An 18,802-nucleotide genomic window follows, 5' to 3' on the forward strand; every position below is an offset into this window, starting at 1 on the left:
CTGAAACCATAAAGGCAACAGATTCTCACTCTGAAAAACAGCAGTATGAGTAAAACGAATGTGTAAAAATTTTCCTTAAAAAAAACCCCAAAAACCCAAACAAACAACAAAAAAAAACCAACAAACAAAAACAGTACAAAGGATGAGCTGACCTTGAGGTGTGTATTAACATGAAACTAAACACAGAATACCCCAGAGCTTTAGAATGCACAATCCATGACCTGCATAGGAAAGATGTCAGGCTTGATTCCTGACTCTAGAAACTGTTTGTTAATTGTTTAGAATAAACAGGAAAAAACTCAATTTTAGAGTCTGGTGATATTCTCTCTGAGAAGATGTTCTGCTCCTTCTGCCCAAACTGTTTCTTTATATTTTAATCAAGAACCCCCTGCAGACCTTAGTTTCTCAATGTCTCCATTCCCTGTCCTTCTCTTGCCAGAAGGTTGTTGACCTGTAAGTATAAGATCAGGTTCCTTTTTCTTTATTCTTCCTTGTGGTACTTAATAGAGTTGCCCAGCTCAATAAGAGATGTTGGTGGAAGGCACATTGCCTGCTGATTGGGACACTGTTGGAAATTGGAAGTGGTGAACTCAAAATTGTCAGGATCAAGGTGCAAATAAGGTTCATCTTATAGCTTGGACAAGGTCATTAGGGAATACTGTTAAAGAAAACATGGTTGCAGCTTCCTTCTTTAGTGTTTAATAATTAAATTAATTAGCTTTGTATAACCTGTGCTGTCCCAGTGAGTTAAGTATGGTCTAAGTATGCCTATGAGATTTGGCCCCTCTGGGGATCTAAGACTTCTTCTGACACTTGTGGAAGATCCTTTGTACTAAGATTCTTACTACCTATTGTTCATCTGTTTTCTAAATCTTTTTGGTGCCAGTCCTTATGGTAGCCAGTTTACCAACAGCTGGTAGGTCTTGGACTCTTTTGGACATGTTAGCTACATGACAGCATCCCCACCAACCCCAGAGGATCCACACAAAGACATACAAATGTACAGAGTGGAATTGTGTGGATCTTCATAGTTCTGGCACTTCCAACCATCTCTGTGCCTGCAAAGGATCATCAAAAGAACAAGCCTGGTGCAGAAGATGCAAAGAAGAGCAATACAGGGATTAAAATGATCTTAAAGATAAGCCTGATAACTCTCACACGTTTGACTGAAGGTCATGAAGTCATTCATACCCAACCTAACTTTAAGCCAGTTTGCTCATGTACAGATAACACTACAGCCTTGGCAGAACAGACATGGATTAACTGCTCAACTATTATCCAGCTTTTTACATCGTGTTTACATCAGATACTGACCCAGCTGGCCCAGCTTCAGCCACCAACATGTAAGCTGGTAAGCCAGAGATCTTCAGAGATCAGAAACCAAAATTAATGCCCAGTTTCACATCAGGTTGTGTAACCAAGGTAAATTGTGTAATCCACAAACAGTGGAGCATTTGGAACCATCACGTTATTTACTCCTGAAAGAATTTCTTTGCTTGAAGAGTAAATTGCTAATCCTGCAATAGGAAAAATGAAAAAAACCCTTTTGTGCCAACAGAGCAGAAGGAATCATAATTTCATTTTCCTGAGAGAGGCTGGAGGACAAGAATTTACAAGTAACTTGTTGCTCCAGATTTGTAATAACTTGTAATTGCTAAGTTGTCACCATGTTTAATTACTATGGTGACAACACAGAATTTAACCCACTGTTTTCTTCCTACTCCCAGTTTGGCTGGCAGGAAATGAAGGCACATACTAACCTCTTTCCACACTTGTGTGTGCATAGATTGACAAGTGTGAAGTGGTTGCATAACCGTGATTAACTATTTCACAAATCCTGAGCATTTGTTTTAATAAGCAGTCTATCTGAGACTTAATCTTTTTTCCTTTTTGTTTTGGATATTCACACAAATTATTTTGGCAGCTTCCACGTTCTTTATGTGCTTTCTCCTCTGATTCCAAGCAAACAAATTGCTTATTTATCTGATTACGAAAAGGAAAAAAAAATGCTTCTCAGGAAGAAACTTTATTCTAGAATATAGTTTAGAGGATATTCAGTTATCTTTGTGCAGTTCTCCTACACTGCTTCTGTGTTTCCAGTCTCAGATACTTACAGATAGCTCACGTTTCTGTACCACCCTTCTGTATCAGCTAGTTCCTTTTAAATTCAGATTGTTAAGTACACCCAATCACCTTCAGATTTTACAGCCAAGCCCAAAGCTACTATTTGCCTATACAAACAGTCTGATGGTGTCTCAGAAGACCTGAAAGTATCTTCAATCTCCAGAGTCATTTGGGCACATTTTTTCTATCTTCTTGTGCTTATTTTGTGTGTATTAAATGGATATGCACATTGCTTATCACTCATATAATGCATACTCTAAGTTGTTTTTTGCTATGGTGAACTTCTATTCTTTGGCATTAGAAGAAAGCAAAAATTCTTTTAATGTAAGAAGAGAACAGCAAAACAAGCTTACCAATGAATGAGGTTAAAGAAATTAAAAGTACAACATGTTCTTAAGTAATAGCAATTTAAATCAGAATTTAGCAGAACATGCTAATTTTTTTCTTTCTTGCCTAGATTCTAACGTGGAAGTAGCTAGTAAGTAGTTAATGGAAATACACTCTGCACACCAGTTCACTGTCTTTGAGAAAATATTTTAATAGCCTTTTATAAAGTTTACAGTGTGGTTCACTAGTTCACTTGCTGATGGAAAAGAAAAAATGCCATAACCAAAAATTGACAGTACACCATGGAAGCCTTTGTGCAGGTGGTGCCAGGTCACTGGTACATTGTTGTCCTCCAGGCGTTTCTTGTACAACAGCCCATCATCTCGGATCACATCATGCTCACAGGTGATGATACAAGTACCAGGTAGGCAAGAAACAACAGCATCTTCTGCTAACAGGGGGGAAAATCTTATCTGAAACATTTCTTTTGTTTCTTCGTGGACTTGAGGTAAGAATGGAGCGGGTAAAGGTGGTTTATAGCCCAGTCTAAGTTCCTCTGGGATAAGATCTGGATTTATCCATTTCCTGTATTTCAGATTCATACTCTCAGGAACATGAGAACCTGCCAAAACAGCCGCCTTTATCGAGGGATCCTTTTGCAAGTATTTCAGAAGAAAACGCATCCCACGGTCACGGGAAAGGAAGGCAACGAAAGCATTTTTCTGGTTAGATGGCAGATTGAAGTTCAGTGATTGGAGAAATGGATAGATCAGTACCTGGGCACGTATCTTTGGGATATCTCTTCTATTCACCAGTTCTTGGCAAACCCTAGCAGCGTAAGTGCCCCCTGCACTATCCCCACAAACAATAATCCTATCAGGATCCACCCCATAGTTTTCTGCAGTCTTCAAAAAGTGCAGAGTAGCAGCGAGGCAGTCCAGAAACTGGGCTGGATACTTGTGCTCAGGAGACAAACGGTACCTGAAATGTACCAAAGACAGCAGTTGCTACCAGGACCCCTACTGGCAAATTGCTTGACTGGGTCATCTTTAATGCATCCATGGATTATACATTTGCAAAAGCTCCCCAAACCCAGTGTTACTTATTTAAACAAAAGCTTTCCCTCCCATTTCGGTCAAAATAGAGGCCACTGATCATTGAGGTTTATTCCAGCATCATTTAAGGGCATAAAATCCTTGAGTAGCACTGTCCAATCACCCACAATACAAAGCCACACATTTGCTCCCTTCCTGCTCTGAGTGCACCTCAGATCAAAATTGATGCCAGCAGGAAAGTCTCCATCTCCCTTATTGGGACTGACCTTGCACATTAGGAGTCAATCCTGCTTGCCCACAAGTTGCAACCAAGTTCTAGCTCCTGAGCTTTTTACACTGGGGACACTGACTATTGTATTATTCTACATTAGTACTGTATTGTATTATTACATTTTAATAGAAAAGGAATAATTTAAATATGTTACAAACCACCATACAGTAAATGTACTGTGGTGACAAAATAGCTTCGTGCAGACATTTCTTTGTTTGATTGATTGGAACAAGTGATTACAGAGGAGTGATGTTACAGTAATGATTTCTTTGTTTATTTTTTAAGAACTTATTGGTATGATGAAAATCAAGACAGGCCTAACAGTCAGATATCCAATCAGGTTAAAGTATTGTCATTCTATTCCAATGGCATTAAAGGCTACTTTGAGACTACATTTTTAACAGACATGGTTCTTTATTCTTTGTAGTCATGGTCTTAAGGCTTTCTGGAGAAGATTAAGTTTAATAAGGAAAAGATAAATACTACTAAGGTAACAGTAGAGTCATTCTCTCATAGCCCTTCTCTGTTTGCTTCTGCTTTTCTGTTTTTTCACTTTTCTGTGAAGTTAATTCAATGCATTCATAAAGTAAACATCTTGATATCCAGGGAATAAAAGGATATCAATATCTTACTTCAGAGTCACTTTAAAGCCATTGTAACTTACCCCAGACAAGGTAAGGAATATGCAATTTATTCTCAAACCCAGTTCCTCCCAGCTTAATATAATTCTTTAGTAATGGATTTTTTTCATGGAAGAATTTGTTGGAAACTAAAGTTTCTTCATACAATCAGCTATTTTCCATAAGCAAAAAATCATTAAAAGGAAGCAGTGGTCCATGCAGTTGCAAAAAATAAATTTTAGACTTACTGACTTTTTAAAGTAATCCCCAAAGTCCCCTAAGTAATAAAACTTGAAATTGGGAAAACAGCTTATAATTCCTCGTTATAAAAAACAGTGATTTTTGAGGTGATAATGATGTAAAATTAACAGATCTTTTTGTTCTTCTGAAAATAGCTGGCCTACTGATAACTTTGGTAACTTTCTAAACCTGTATCAGGTATTTCTCACTGACATTTCATGGCATGTGCTTTCTCGTATCAACAACATAGGGCCAGGCAACACTGGAGCTCAGATTCTTTTCTTCTATTCACAGAAATGTTAAGTACAGAATGGGAATAATTTGTGGGGTGGGGAGAGGTAGGGAGGAAAGCAGCAGAACTGTCTTAATTTTAGGAGTAACATGGGCTCACTTACCCAACAGACACAACCACTGAATCAGATTTTCTGGCTATGTACCGGCAGGGTCTTTCATAACTTCCTGGAGAACAAATGTTGTTAATGTAATTAATATCTTAGAATACTTGAAATAATAACTGTTCCTTTTTTTTTAGTGGCATATTGACATGATTGAGTGAAAGCAGCTCACCAAATTTTCTCTACGATAAAAATAATCTAGACTTTTGATCCTCTGGACACACTGTAAAGTTAATATGAATGGGGAGATGGTAGATCTGTAAGGATGGTGATGAGCCAGTAGAACTGGCGTGTCCCATGTGACATCAGCATATTTATGTGTGGCTAATTCAGGCAGAAATCTAAGACATCTAAATTGTATTAAAGTCAGTGGTCTTAATTATATAATTATTCCATAGTAAGGTTGTGGGCAGAAATATGTTTCAGCATCTTTAGGGATACATTGATTTTTTTTCTTCAACATTAATTGTGAATTTTTTGCATTTAGAAGATTTGGTTTACAGGTATTTGCTCAGTGATGTGTTCCTTTACTTACAGAATTCTAATGCAAATTAATATGTCTGCACGGCTGCTGCCTGTAGAAAGTGTCTTTTAGAACTTTCTAAATAACATTTTGGCAATTATCTACTTTCTCTAATAAATGAAACTGGAAAAAATGGCAACGTAACTGAAGTATGTGCTTCATGGACATGTGTTCTAAAATTGCTTCTACAGGCTTCCTGGAGTTGCCAAGAGCACTGTTTGTAGGAGTCCCTTCATTGGAATATGTTTATTCATGCTGCAGTTAGAGTTCAGAGGGAGGAATGCAGGTGTTAACTTCACTGTCAGGTTTTCAGATCCCAAAAAACCAACTTCTTTCTTTAGCAGCACCACTTGCTATAAGGGATATATACCATAAAGATACTATATCCTATAAATATAATTTAGATACTTAAGGGCAGATTAGAGAGCTTCAAAAGTAAAAATAAACATTAAGTGCTTTCTATCTCACAATCTCTCAAACTAAGCTTCAGTGACTCCATTTTTAAAAACTATATAGTTAACAATCCTGAACACTAATATTTTCTCTCTCAGCTCCTTACCGATGCTTCCGAACAACCCGCATCCTCCATGGAAGAAGATGACTCCTCTCCGTTTGCTTGCAGATGGTCCTTTTGGGAGGTAGACCCTCACTGGCACCTCATCAAAATGCAGATCCTGTATGAAGAGCCTTGAATCCCTGCATGCTGGCAGTCCATTAGTCACCAACCTAAGAAGTATGTGCTCCTTAATGACACCCAAGCTGTCTAAGTTCTTTGCCTAGATAGATATAAGAGGAAAAAAAGAGAAATTAGTATAGGGAATTCAAATCTTCCCACTCTATAAAGGCCACAAACTACCTTTTTCTGTACTATAGTTAGGATAATTGTATTGGTTATTTGCTGCTTTATAGGATTACCACAAATAACTCTAGTGGCTTTGTGATTTCAGTTATGAAAGTGAAAATGTACATCTTCTTTATGTGAGGTACCATTATCTCTGGAAAAAGTGTTGTAATACTTGTTCCATGAAATGTGTTCCATAAATACCTTCTATTTACCAAAAGTAACATCAGGCATTTACTTAGGAATGGAATTTAGGAATCATGAGGCCTGAGGCTCCTTTTCTAACCAGTGAAGAGAACAAGGCATTTCTTGAGGACAGTTTCAGTTCGGGTGTGTTAAATCATGCTCTGGAGATGTCTGTTCATCTCCATGAAGGGAGGCTGTGTACTTCAGGTGCCTCAGTTAAAGTATTTAAGGTTAGATGAGATGAAAATGTCCCTAGCATGACAGCATTTAGCAAACTGGGAGAAAAAGTCATGTTAGTTTGTGTGCAAGATTCAGTAACTTACTGGTTTTGGGTCATCTCCATGCCACAGGGTCAGAGAGAACAAGCTTTAAGGAAACCATGATTGCCTATCATCAATAGTGAAGGGCTGCTGGCCTAAATGAAGAACTGGTGAAAATGGATCTGAATTTTATCTCCATCAATGAAATTGCTGCCTTTATCAAGATCTCACAGCTATGCAGGTGTAGTTTCTTACACCTAATCAGGGAAAACAAATATTCTGAAGACAAGGGAGATTTGTTAAATATGTCAAAATATTTTCTTACCCAAGGTCAGTCAACTGCTGATAGTTAAGCCTGAAGGTGACACTGGAATCCTTTATTTTGAACATGTGATGTAACAGATGCATTTCCTGCTAGGAACAACATCTCCCTTCCCATTAAATGGTGACTTAATAGCCCAAATGGACTACTGTAAGTCATTCTTCTGGAATGATAATAATCATCACAAGGAAATTGCAAATTATATTGTTCTCTTCTGAGCACCAGAAATCTCCATGTACACTGCTGCATCAATGCCTCCTAAACTAATGGCCAGCTATGCTCTTGGAAAGTGTTCTTTCCACCCTTCTGTATCTGGTCTTTCATTTAGATCTGCTCTATCTCAGAGACAATTCAAATATTGATCTTAAATAGTAATTTTGCTTTCAAAGAATGCCAGAGTAAGACAAAGAGGCAGAACTTTCTTAGGTGCATGATCCCAGCTATCATATACATAGGAAGCCAAATCTCAGTTCAAGTGTGTTGCAACACCCAGTTCCACACCCAAGCCTTTCTCAAACACAAATTCTTTCTTTCTAATAATAAACCAGTCTGCAATAAACAAGTTGAGCAAGGAGTAATAGAAGAAAACACCATGAGCCATGGAGGAAGAATATAATTTAGAAACATAGATGGGAAGTCAGAGATATTCTGGAGTTTTTTCATAAAACTCTGTGCCAAAACTGCCAGCAGTGCTTGGGGTTTCCAGACACAAATTGATAAATACAGCTCTTGCCTTACATTTGAAAATGCACATATTTAGGTATCATGGCAAAGGGGAGAATTAATATAAAAGCCAAGACAATCATAGCCTTCCCCAAACAGCAATTTTCAAAAACTCTCATGACTTTTAAGTCTTTTTGTCAATTATGATTTTGGAATAGTTGAAGTTGGCAGAATTGCCATTCTGTGTTTATTTAATCTGTACTTTCTAACATTCCTGAGGTTTTACAGACCTTTCAGATGATAGTAATATATATGATAAACTTGGTATCAGGGCATCCTATCTAAGTACCCACTTTCCTTATCCCAGGAGCTCCTGATGTCACAGAGGCATCTTCAAATTCAGGGAAAACACTGTCATGAAGGAGAATGGGGAATTTGGTATGTACTCTGTTGAAAAGCTTCTTGATTAATAATTACAAAATACTTCAGAACCAATAACAATACATTCAAGCACTGAAAGGTATGACTATGCCTAGACAGATATGATCATTGGTAGTAGAAGAAACATGCGTTATAAGCCAGGTTCTAAAATGTGTGTATGTGTAAGCAGAAGAAAGCCCAGATCAGCTTGTCACCATACCTCTTCTTGGGAAATTGGGCCTTTGAAAAATTGTTTGCTGCCACAAACTGGCTTTTTATATAGAAGATCCTATGGGGACTGGATTTTTACTTCAAAAACCGCTCACTTTGAGCTTTGTGGACTTTCAGACTCCATTGGACAGTCTGTCAGTCACTTTGATGGGTTGTGCTTTGCCAACCAAAATAATTGTCATCAAAGCTTTATATCACAGTGCAAGATGCACCATTAGACCTAAGACCTGTATGAATAGATTGAATCAAAAGCCAGGATGAGATCTACAAGCCTCTTCCAGGAAGGTACACGAGGCATAGGCCATTGGAGAACCAGGGACAATTACTGGATTTGGTGAATGCTGCTGTGTGGATTCAAGCAACCCACCTAAGTCTTATTTAGATTATAGTGCCCCAAATCACCTTTCAGGACATGGGCCTTAGTTGCTACCTTCTTTATATACAACTAGGGGATTGGAGAATACCTTGGCTTGAGATGAGCTCTGTACAAACATGAATGAAAGCACTCTATGATTTTCCTGCAGGCTTTCTTTTGACATGTTAAGTGCCAGATATGAGAGGGCTTAGGCTGCACTTCTGTACTCCTGTTGCCGTCTTCAAAAGCTTTTTGGATGTTGCTGTTGCTGTTAGACTCCTGTTGCCGTCTTCAAAAGCTTTTTGGATAAAAGCTGTTTCTTTCTCTGATGGCAAAGCACAAAGCACAGTACTTAAGTAATAAGTGATAACAGGTCTAGCTGAACCTGCTTTGGTCAGGACGTTAGATTAGGTGACCTCTGGAGGTGCCTTCCAACCTACGTGATTCTATGATATTTCATAGTGGAAATAAGAACAGAATCGCAGGGAAGAAAATTACTGCAAATAGTTTAAACCTTAGGAAATTACTGTTCATATTTCAAAACACATTGAAATATAGAAGGTTTGGTTATTATTGTCCATGGACAGTATGTCCACAGCCCTCCTGTCATCCACAGGACCAATCATTTCATTATAGAAGGTCATCAAATTACAATTACGGCATAAGAATGCATATCTCGGTATTTAAAGGAACTCACCACATACTGCCTGCTTTTATATACAGTAATAGAATAGCAAATCAACTTTGACCTTTATCTTTAAATCTATGTTACCATGTGGTTCCCAGTATGCATAGTTGCAATATTAGATGCAAAGCTTCATAGTTCTACTTAAGTTTTCCCTTCCCTGGAAATCACAGAGCATGATGAACTCACCAGAATATCCAGCGAAACATACAACCAATTATACAAGCGGATCTTTGCTGGCTGGTCAATACCAGGAAGAATCTCTACCTTGAAGGAATCATGATAAATTGCAATTAAAACCAGTAATACAAAAGCAACTAGAATTCCTCCTATTAGAGCCAGAGCAGAAAAGGATTCCATTTTTCTTTGGTGGGAATAATTGATTAGTGAACTGTGATGTGCTTCTGTACTTATATCCTCCAGACTGACGCAACAGAGGAGTAATTTGCATACCAAAATTCCTCCACCTTCTTACTGATAAGGCTGCCAGGTGCTGGAAGCAGACACACATCCAGCGGTGACAACTTTATTTAGTATGGTCAAAGTTCATATGTTGAAGACTCACATCCAGGAAATGTCAGTATTATGACAGAATCTTAGGGGTTGGAAGGGACCTCAAAAGATCATCAAGTCCAACCCCCCTGCCAGAGCAGGATCACCCAGAGCACATCACACAGGAACATGTCCAGGTGGGTTTTGAAAGTGTCCAGCTAAGGAGACTCCACAACCTCTCTGGGCAGCCTATCCCAGGGCTCTGTCACTCTCACAGTAAAGAAGTTTTTTCTGATGTTTACGTGGAACCTCCTGTGCTCCAGTTTGCACCCATTGCCCCTTGTCCTATCACTGGACATAACTGAACAAAGCCTGGCTCTGTCCTCCTGAAACTCACCCTTAACATATTTGTAAACATTGATGAAGTCACCCCTCAGTCTCCTCTTCTCCAAGCTCAAGAGACCCAGCTCCCTCAGCCTTTCCTCATCAGAGAGATACTCCACTCCCTTCATCATCTTTGTGGCTCTGCACTGGACTCTCTTAAGCAGTTCCCTGTCCTACTTGAACTGAGAGGCCCAGAACTGGACACAATATGCCAGATGCAGCCTCACCAAGGCAGAATGGAGGGGGAGGAGAACCTCTCTTGACCTACTAACCACCCCCTTTCTAATTCACCCCAGGATGCCATTGGCCTTCTTGGCTACAAGGGCACATTGCTGGCTCATGGTCCTCCAGGACCCCCAGGTCCCTTTCCCCTACACTGCTCTCCAGCAGGTCAGCCCCCAACTTGTACTGGTACATGGGCTTATTCTTCCCCAGATGCAACACTCTACACTTGCCCTTGTTGAATTTCATCAAGTTCCTCCCTGCCCAACTCTCCAGCCTGTCCAGGTCTTGCTGAATGGCTGCATAGCCTTCTGTTGTGTCAGCCATTCCTCCCAGTTTAGTGTCATCAGCAACCTTGCTGAGGTTACACCCTGTTCCCTCATCCAGGTCATTGATGAAAATATTGAATAGTACCGGTCCCAGTACCAACCCCTGAGGGACCCCACTAGCCACAGACCTCCAACTAGATTTTGTCCCATTGACCACAACTCTCTGACTTCTTCCTTTCAACCAGTTCAAGATCCACCTCACTTAACTTCTTGGCCTTTTGGCTAAGATCAAGTGTAGTATCAAGTGTAGTGTATTTTGCATATTCTTAAATTGCAAGTGAACTTTATTTTTTATCTGGTTTAATTGTATTCTGCTTTATGGGCCTGAGAAGATATGTGTGTTTTTTTGCAAGTGTACTAGTTAGTGTAAAGGTAGTTCTCCACTGAAGAACCTATGGAATATTGCCAATGCTGACCTCCAATCTCCATGTTCAGGAACTGCAACGGTTTTCTCTTGGAATGAGGCTGAAGTATGACCTAAGACTTTTTGCTTAGTGCTGATCTTTTTTCCCCTGCTATACTGCTGAGGCAGACAGCTGGCCAGAACACCTAGAACAGACATTACAAAGTATATCTAAAATAATTCTGCTTTTAGAGATTCATACAGAGCTATCAGTTATGTGGAAGCTCCCCACCTGAGTGTGCAGCAAGGGGCTCTGGGTCACCAATGATCCAGTCAGATGCAAGAAAACCTTCCCTGTGACTTGGAGAACTTTGGTCCTAACCCTCTATTCTGATTAATTCTAAAGGAAGGATTTTTATGCCTTTACAACTTCATAGTTTGCTATTTTTTGCCAAGACAACTCTGCATTATCCTTCGTTATAATTTAGGCTGGGATTAGACCACATGTCTGGCAAAATGCTTGTGCCAATAGAGGTGATGGTGGTGAAGGAAAGAGTCAAGTGCAACTCCATGTGTTTCTATCCACCATGTGACTGGACAAAACTTGTTTGGGTAAAAGTAGAAAGCGAACAAACATCAGCTCAGCTTGACATAATCAGTACAACCTATGCTTATCCTCTGAACACTCTTGAAATATTCCTTTATCCCCACTAATCTCCCACATATTCCATTTTAAAGCCCCTATAAAAGCTTGTAATTGTGGTCATAGGAGGGAAATACTCCTTTTTATGAGCCATAAGATTCTGCATTGGCTAACAAACCTGCAGTAGTATTCCCTCAGAAAGTGGGATCGTGACTAAAAAAAAGGTGAGTCCTTTCTAGCTTTTCTTATATCCTGAAAAGAAGCAGATTCAAGAGATTTGTTTAGAAAAATTCCAGTTATGCAGAATATGCATTCTGGGAAGGAGCAAGAAACTTTACTGTGAATTAGTCAATGGGGTAAACAAATACTTATCTGTGTGGAATGAGAGTAAACAAAATGAGTGTTAAGGGATTAAGTACCGGATGGAAATCCATGTCAATTTTAACATGGAACTGTCATCTTAACTCAGCAGGTCTGAAATTCATTATCATAGCAGACATCTTTCCAGTATTGACTCAATTATTTGACTAAGCTGGGCAATAAGTGATCTCGGCAATCACTGTGAGGTGCGAGACACTTAAGTGAGCACTTCCACCTTCTTACTCCATCTAGAACTGTAGGGGTACACTAACTTGGATTATTTAAAAATAACACAACCCACAACATAAATTAAAGCAACAGTTAAGACTACTTTTATATTCTGAGAAGAAATATCTGGGTTGGGGTCTAATGAATTTCACTAATCCATCCTAAAATTAATAGATTTTAAGTTCTGAACATCCCCATATAAACATACTTTTAAATATGACAAGTGAAAGTTGAAAGACATTTCTTCTTTATTAATTTTTAACTCTCTTTGTGGTGGATTTAAACATCCCACTGATGCTATCATCTGAGGAGGTACTGGAGTATCCAGATTTCATAAAAGAGGAACGTCAAAATACCTATTACCTGCTGCCAAATCACTCAGGAGTTTTTTTTCATCAGTACAGGACAAAGTGTAATTGGGAGGCAGGATGAGTGTTCTGAGAAAGCATCTCTGGCAATTTCTGTTACAAATCAGCTGCTAGAAAACATCTGGATTTATGCATGGTACTGTTATAATGGATCTTTCTTCCTCCAAGGAAGCAGCTGATCAAATACCTTGTAAAAAGGCAGCAGTCCCCATAAATGAGCTGGCCTCTGAGAGCCCTCTGTTGTTTACCCCATGTACCATTTGCTCCACTGTCCTCCTCCAGAACTGCTTTCCCTTAAAAAGATTAGTTATTGTTTGGGTAATAGCAGTGATTCAGCAAGAATGAGCTAACTGACTTTCTGCTAACAGAGAGTAAAATTCTAGAGTAAAGAGATCAGTACCTGCCCCATCTCTTCCCCTCAGGATGAAATGAGTGACAGTGAATGGGGTAATATCAGGCTGGTGACCAGTCACTAGTGGGGTCCCACAGGGCTCCATCCTAGGCCCAGTCCTCACAACACATTCATCAATGATTTGGACACAGGATTCAAAAGAATTCTAAGCAAGTTTGCTGATAATAAAAAGCTGGGAGGAGCTGTCAACTCCCTCAAGGGCAGGCAGGCCTTGCAGAGAGACCTGGACAAGTTAGAGGAGAGATGGGCAGTCACCAGCCACGTGAAGTTTAACAAGGGCAAGTGCCAGATTCTGCACCTGGGACAGGGCAACCCTTGCTCAGACCATCATCAAAAAAGTTGTGGGTTCTGACTGAAGAGCCCAGAATCCTTCTGCGCATTCTCTTAGCTGAGTTGAATCTCTTCAGAGGTCTCATTCCCCACCTCCATTCATACACCTGAAGCTGATCCAGCCTTGCCTTTCAAACAAAAGTCTGCCTTTGGCAACTGCATTCTCCTCCTAATGTTCCTCCTCTTTTTGGCTTCCTTTCTAGAATTGTCAAGTTTCAAGAAGCTTACAACAATTAGAGGCCTTGAATTATTTCACCTCTGTATGTACCAGTGAACCATTAGCTCTGAAAAGAAAAGAAATTGTAGCTGCATGTAATGAACTCTCTTAAAAAGATATTGTTAGAAGGGATTCAGGGAACATTTTATCCAGCTATTTTTTCCTGGGCTGATTTACAAGCTTCCAGTGGAAGCTGGTTACAGGCATTAGCCTCTTGTTCTTTTTTTTTTGTCAAAATCTGTATCACGTTGGTTTAGTAGGATTTCAGTTCAGAGTCTTGAAACAATAAGCTTTTGTAATTTTGAAGGCCTTACGGACTTAATTCTTCAGCCTCCCTAGTTCCTTGTGTGTCTTAGAAGTTTTGTCAGGCCTGAGGAATTAGTCAGAAGCAACAGTAAATACTGAGTGGCGTAGAAGTGAGGTAAGTGTATTAAAGAGAATGTAAGATGAGTCAATCAGTTGAGCACAATGTAGCCCCCCTGTTCCTGTTTACATGTGGTATTTTTTCACTGTTCTCTCTTCCGACTCTAATCAAAAGACAGGCAAGCAATTGAAAGAAATACCACATTCTTGATGTTGTATCCCTTTCTCTGAATCCCAGGTAGCACCTACATGCACTTCGGAAACACTGTACTTCTGTTTATCAAGACCATTATTTTTACAAGTATTGGATCTAGAAAGGGATGTCATCTAGAACTTAGAGCTCCTCAGTAAAATGTTTGCTGTAACTTTATTCATTATACTGATTTGCTGTGAGACCCTAGGAAAGCAGAGACATCCAAATGGAGCTTTTCACACAAGGCAGGACATGGACTGTTTTGTGTCAAGGCTGGAAATTAAACAGAAACCTGGTCCCTTTGAGCTTAGTCTGTGGCAAAACTCCCCTTACAAGGCAACAGTATCAGACTCTTAATACTTAATAGCATATAGAAGGACAGTGTGAAATCATAGAACCACTGGGACAGATTTCAAATGGAAAATGTGAACTCAAGGGAAGAATGAAATCAAGAAAAGCACAAAAATGTAGCTCTTGATTTATCCAAATCTGACAGCAGTACTTCATGTAACAAAAACCAGATCAGCTTGGCAAAAGGTTTTCCTTTTTTAAAGGAGGTTTAGTTTTAATCTCTGATTCTGATAGATTGTCCATGGTCAAGAACCCTGCACTGATGTAAAAAACTGGTGTTAGTTGACACCCCAGCAACAGAGACTTTCCATTGTGTAACAGCACTCTTCTGTGTTCCCAGCTTTTTCACATCTGTTTACCAGTGTTCTGTGTAAGTTTGGTAGCAACTTTGTACATAAACAAATAAACCAAAAATTACAATGAATGAAAAAAAAACCAAAACACAAAACCCACTTTCATTACATTTTAGAATCTTATTCAAGCTGGAAACAGATACATTAAATCAATATGAAAAAAGATTATTCCATTCCCACCAGCTTCAAGGACCTGCAAGTTCTTTAAATTAATAATTAATGTTGGTTTTAATCTGAACAGGTTAAGTGTAGTATTGCTGACTTTTCTATTTAAAATGTGTCCCTGGTGATTTATGCATAAAGAGATTGAACTCAGGAATCAAAAAATCAAATTTACTTTTATTAACTTCATATCCCTTCATTTTTAACACTGTTCCTTATTTCCATACCAGAAAGTTGTTACATTTGTTACCAGTCCAGACATTGAGTCATTCTTGTTTAAACCAGACACTGGGCTCTCTGAGTTAATTTTTCTTTCCCCTTCAGAGTTTTTGGACTGACAGGAAAATTGGAATGCCAGGTGCCTCCCTGAGCTCCGTTTTGAAAGGTATTACTGTAAAAACACACAGAGGTGCTAAATGCTGCCAAGCAGCAATGGAAATTCTCTGAGCTCCAGTTATTTCAGATGCAGCTCAGTTAGGGAATACCACTTGATTCTGACAGTATGTACAGACTTCAGCTTTCCTGTTAGAATGCTTCATCTCCTGCTCTCCAAAAACCTCTCTCCTGACATTTTATGATGGTGGGGTAATAGTCATAGGGCATATTTCAATTGAGGAAACCTGGCATTTAAAGGTAAGAGCTCTGCAAGTTTCTGCCTACATTGTATTTTCTTTTTTCCTGACAACTTTGCAGGAAGAGCTGAATTGATATAATGTTCATTTTTTGTGTTTAAAAAACAACTGTGTGATACAGGTTTTAAATGAAGCTGGCACCAGAAACTCGGTTGCTCTTCTTTTTTGCAAACAAATAACCTCAAATAGCTGTTTGATTCCAGATCATAAAATTCATTTTATTTTCAAAGGGATTCAGTTTCCTAACTCACTTCTATTGGCTGTAATATAACCTGGCTACCTATGTTTAGATGCACAGACTTAAGACACTTCCTTTGCTGTGGTGCTTTAGAGATGTGAAAAAGTTTGAGGTCTTTCAAATTTGTCATTTTTCAGTAATTCTAGTTTTTACCACTAGATGGCTTCCCAGGATAGCGGATATAGATTCAGACCTGAATTAACGTGGGATTGGATTCATTTTGGCACGTTCTTTATGATATATGTAGTCATTAAAAAAAAAGTTCTTTCCAGCTCAACTGTGAAGACACCAGTGTGAGGTTTGACATCCTTAATTATCTTTTGACGTCCTCAAGGCTTTGCATCTTATTTCTGACTGCTGCCACAGCTACTAGCTATGCATGAACAGCTCTCAGTTCAAATGTGCACTTAGATCCTCCTCAGAAATGCTTAATCAGTACAACTATAACTTACCTGCCTAATGCTTAACAGTGTAAACAACCAACTGCAACACTAGCTACAACACACTTTGCCCTTCCTCCTGTTACAACATAGTTTAAAGTGCTGTGGAGACCTTGTGTTGCAACTGTGCCCTCATAACCAGACAAATAAGTCTTAGAAGAGGAAAAAAACCAACAACCACCACCCTTAGTTGTGAGAATGTGAGTCTCCCCCTTCATTCAGAGCCTGCCTTTTTTATCACCCCACTAGTAAATCACCAGTTTTCAGCAATGCAAGAGAAACACCCACGAGTTGTCACGTTGTCCACAAGAACACTGCTCCACTGGTAATAGCTGGTTGATGCTATCAAGCTGGGCTAGGCTCAGCCAAGGGCTGAAAGAACTTCTCCCATCTCCACCAGCTTCTCCTGGGCAAGCAGGGATGGCTCCCTTGAACTCAGCCTTAACCCTGCCCGTTCCTGGAACTGCTTTTTCCTTGGGCTCAGCTCAGCCCCAGCACCTCCCTGCTGGCGGGGGAGGCTGGGAGGAGGCAGGGGCTGCCCGGCCGGCTCGGAGCGCTGCAGCCGCAGCTGCGAGCCCAGCGTGGCACTGCAAGCCCCGGCTTGCTCGCCGCAGCCCGGGAGCGAGCCAAGGGCTCAGCCTGCCGGCATGTGTGAGTTTATGTGCGGTGAGATAGATAGCTCTGGGGGAGGGGAGAGCAAAGCCAGCCACTCACAGAAACAGTAGTGAAATCTCCCCGACACTTTAACTGTCAATCAGGCTTAATGGGGTATAAAAACTCCCCAGCGCCGCGGCTGTGATAGGCAGAGAGAGCAATAGGGAGAAATGAGTAAGAGCTGAAATAGTGTACGGCATAATTCCTGCTCTGTGATCACAGATACTCTAAGTGAAAAAACCAGGAGAGGGGGCAGAGAGGGAGGCGGTTACCAGCTCAACCTTTGCAACCGGCTCAGGACATCTATAGATATTTATAGATGTTAAAACAAAAACAACAACCTTGCCCTGAATAGAGCCTTTCTTAAAAAGAAGGTCCTGGCAATTCTGTCTTATTTAAGCAATTTCCTGAGTCTAAGAATAGAAATGAGCTGCCTGGAAGGCACTGCAGGCTGAAATTTGGAGACATAGGCTGCTTTATCCAAGTATAAAACCTTCCATTTGGATACTGGATTTTTATGTCGGTCTTTGAAGAGAAGGGATATATGGTTACTTTTAATTTTACTTCTTTTCTCTCTCTTTTAATTTTTAAAAAACTGTACTCCAGTTAAAAAGCAAGGAAACCGTTTTACCTGCATGTGACAATCCCAGAGGACACCGATCAAGAAACAGGGGAGTGACTTCGTCTTCTGCACTGCTTTGCTCCTAACCCAAATTTTTTAGGGGGAGAGAAGGATTTTTCCAACCCAAGAATCTCTTGCCCCCAAGTTTTGGAAGGGGGCTGAAGACTTGTCACCCAGCTGGGGGTGCATGAAGGGCATTGGTTTTCTTTCCCCGTTAACTTGGTTTTGTGAAGGATTGGAAGATCATTTTGCCTTCCTGACTTGCCTGGAACAAGAGGATGATTTGGAAGTGGCTGGGCGCTCTGCTGCTTTTCCCCGTGCAGATGGTGTATCTGGTGGTGAAAGCTGCCGTGTGCATGGTGCTGCCCCCCAAGCTCCGCGACCTGTCCGGGGAGAACGTGCTCATCACCGGCGGGGGCAGAGGCATCGGCCGCCATCTGGCCAGGGAGTTTGCCAGACGAGGAGCCAAGAAGGTGAGCACCGGCATGACGGGGAGGGGGGGAGGAAGCTCCCACCTGCTGCTCCCCTGGGGACTCCTCCATCTGGGAGCCTTAAAAAGCCTTTTCTCTCACCTCTCTACTCATTTTGCAAAACCCTGGCGTGCTGAGCCGTGGCGGTGACTTACATTTCAGAAGTTGCCCACTCCTCCTTTCCCTGCCTCCTGCCTCTCCCCGTCTCATCTAAGAGAACGCGAAGGTGAGAAAAGGGCCCCTAGAGAGTTCTCTGCTGACAAAGGAGAGGTTTTCTCTCCAGCCTAGGTTTCCTGTGGCAGGGAGAGGAGGGCTCTGTTATTCCCATGCGTGAAGCGAGTGCTCACTTGCAGTTCTGTTTACTAGGCAGCTTCTCGGCAGTCCCGGCTGCTGGGACCCTGTAGGAGCAGAGAGGGGGCAGCTGGCTGCCCCTCCTCAGCACAGCTGGCTGCCCCCCCTCAGCACAGCTGGCTGGCCC

The 18,802-nt window shown here is 40.6% G+C and overlaps 1 protein-coding gene across 1 annotated transcript; it reads right to left on the reverse strand.

Annotated features, from left to right (window-relative positions):
* Positions 1 to 2,660: 2,660 nt before the first annotated feature.
* On the reverse strand, positions 2,661 to 18,396 carry LOC104395525 (arylacetamide deacetylase-like 4). The gene is made up of 5 exons (XM_010005233.1): positions 18,120 to 18,396; positions 9,708 to 9,847; positions 6,115 to 6,331; positions 5,033 to 5,096; positions 2,661 to 3,432 (listed from the first exon to the last, which is right to left on the reverse strand). Exons 1-5 carry the CDS (start codon positions 18,394 to 18,396, stop codon positions 2,661 to 2,663), a joined length of 1,470 nt encoding a protein of 489 aa, XP_010003535.1.
* Positions 18,397 to 18,802: the final 406 nt, after the last annotated feature.

The sequence above is a fragment of the Chaetura pelagica genome, unplaced genomic scaffold (genome assembly GCF_000747805.2).
Source record: "Chaetura pelagica isolate M959 unplaced genomic scaffold, ChaPel_1.0 scaffold159, whole genome shotgun sequence".
Lineage (NCBI taxonomy): Eukaryota > Metazoa > Chordata > Aves > Apodiformes > Apodidae > Chaetura > Chaetura pelagica.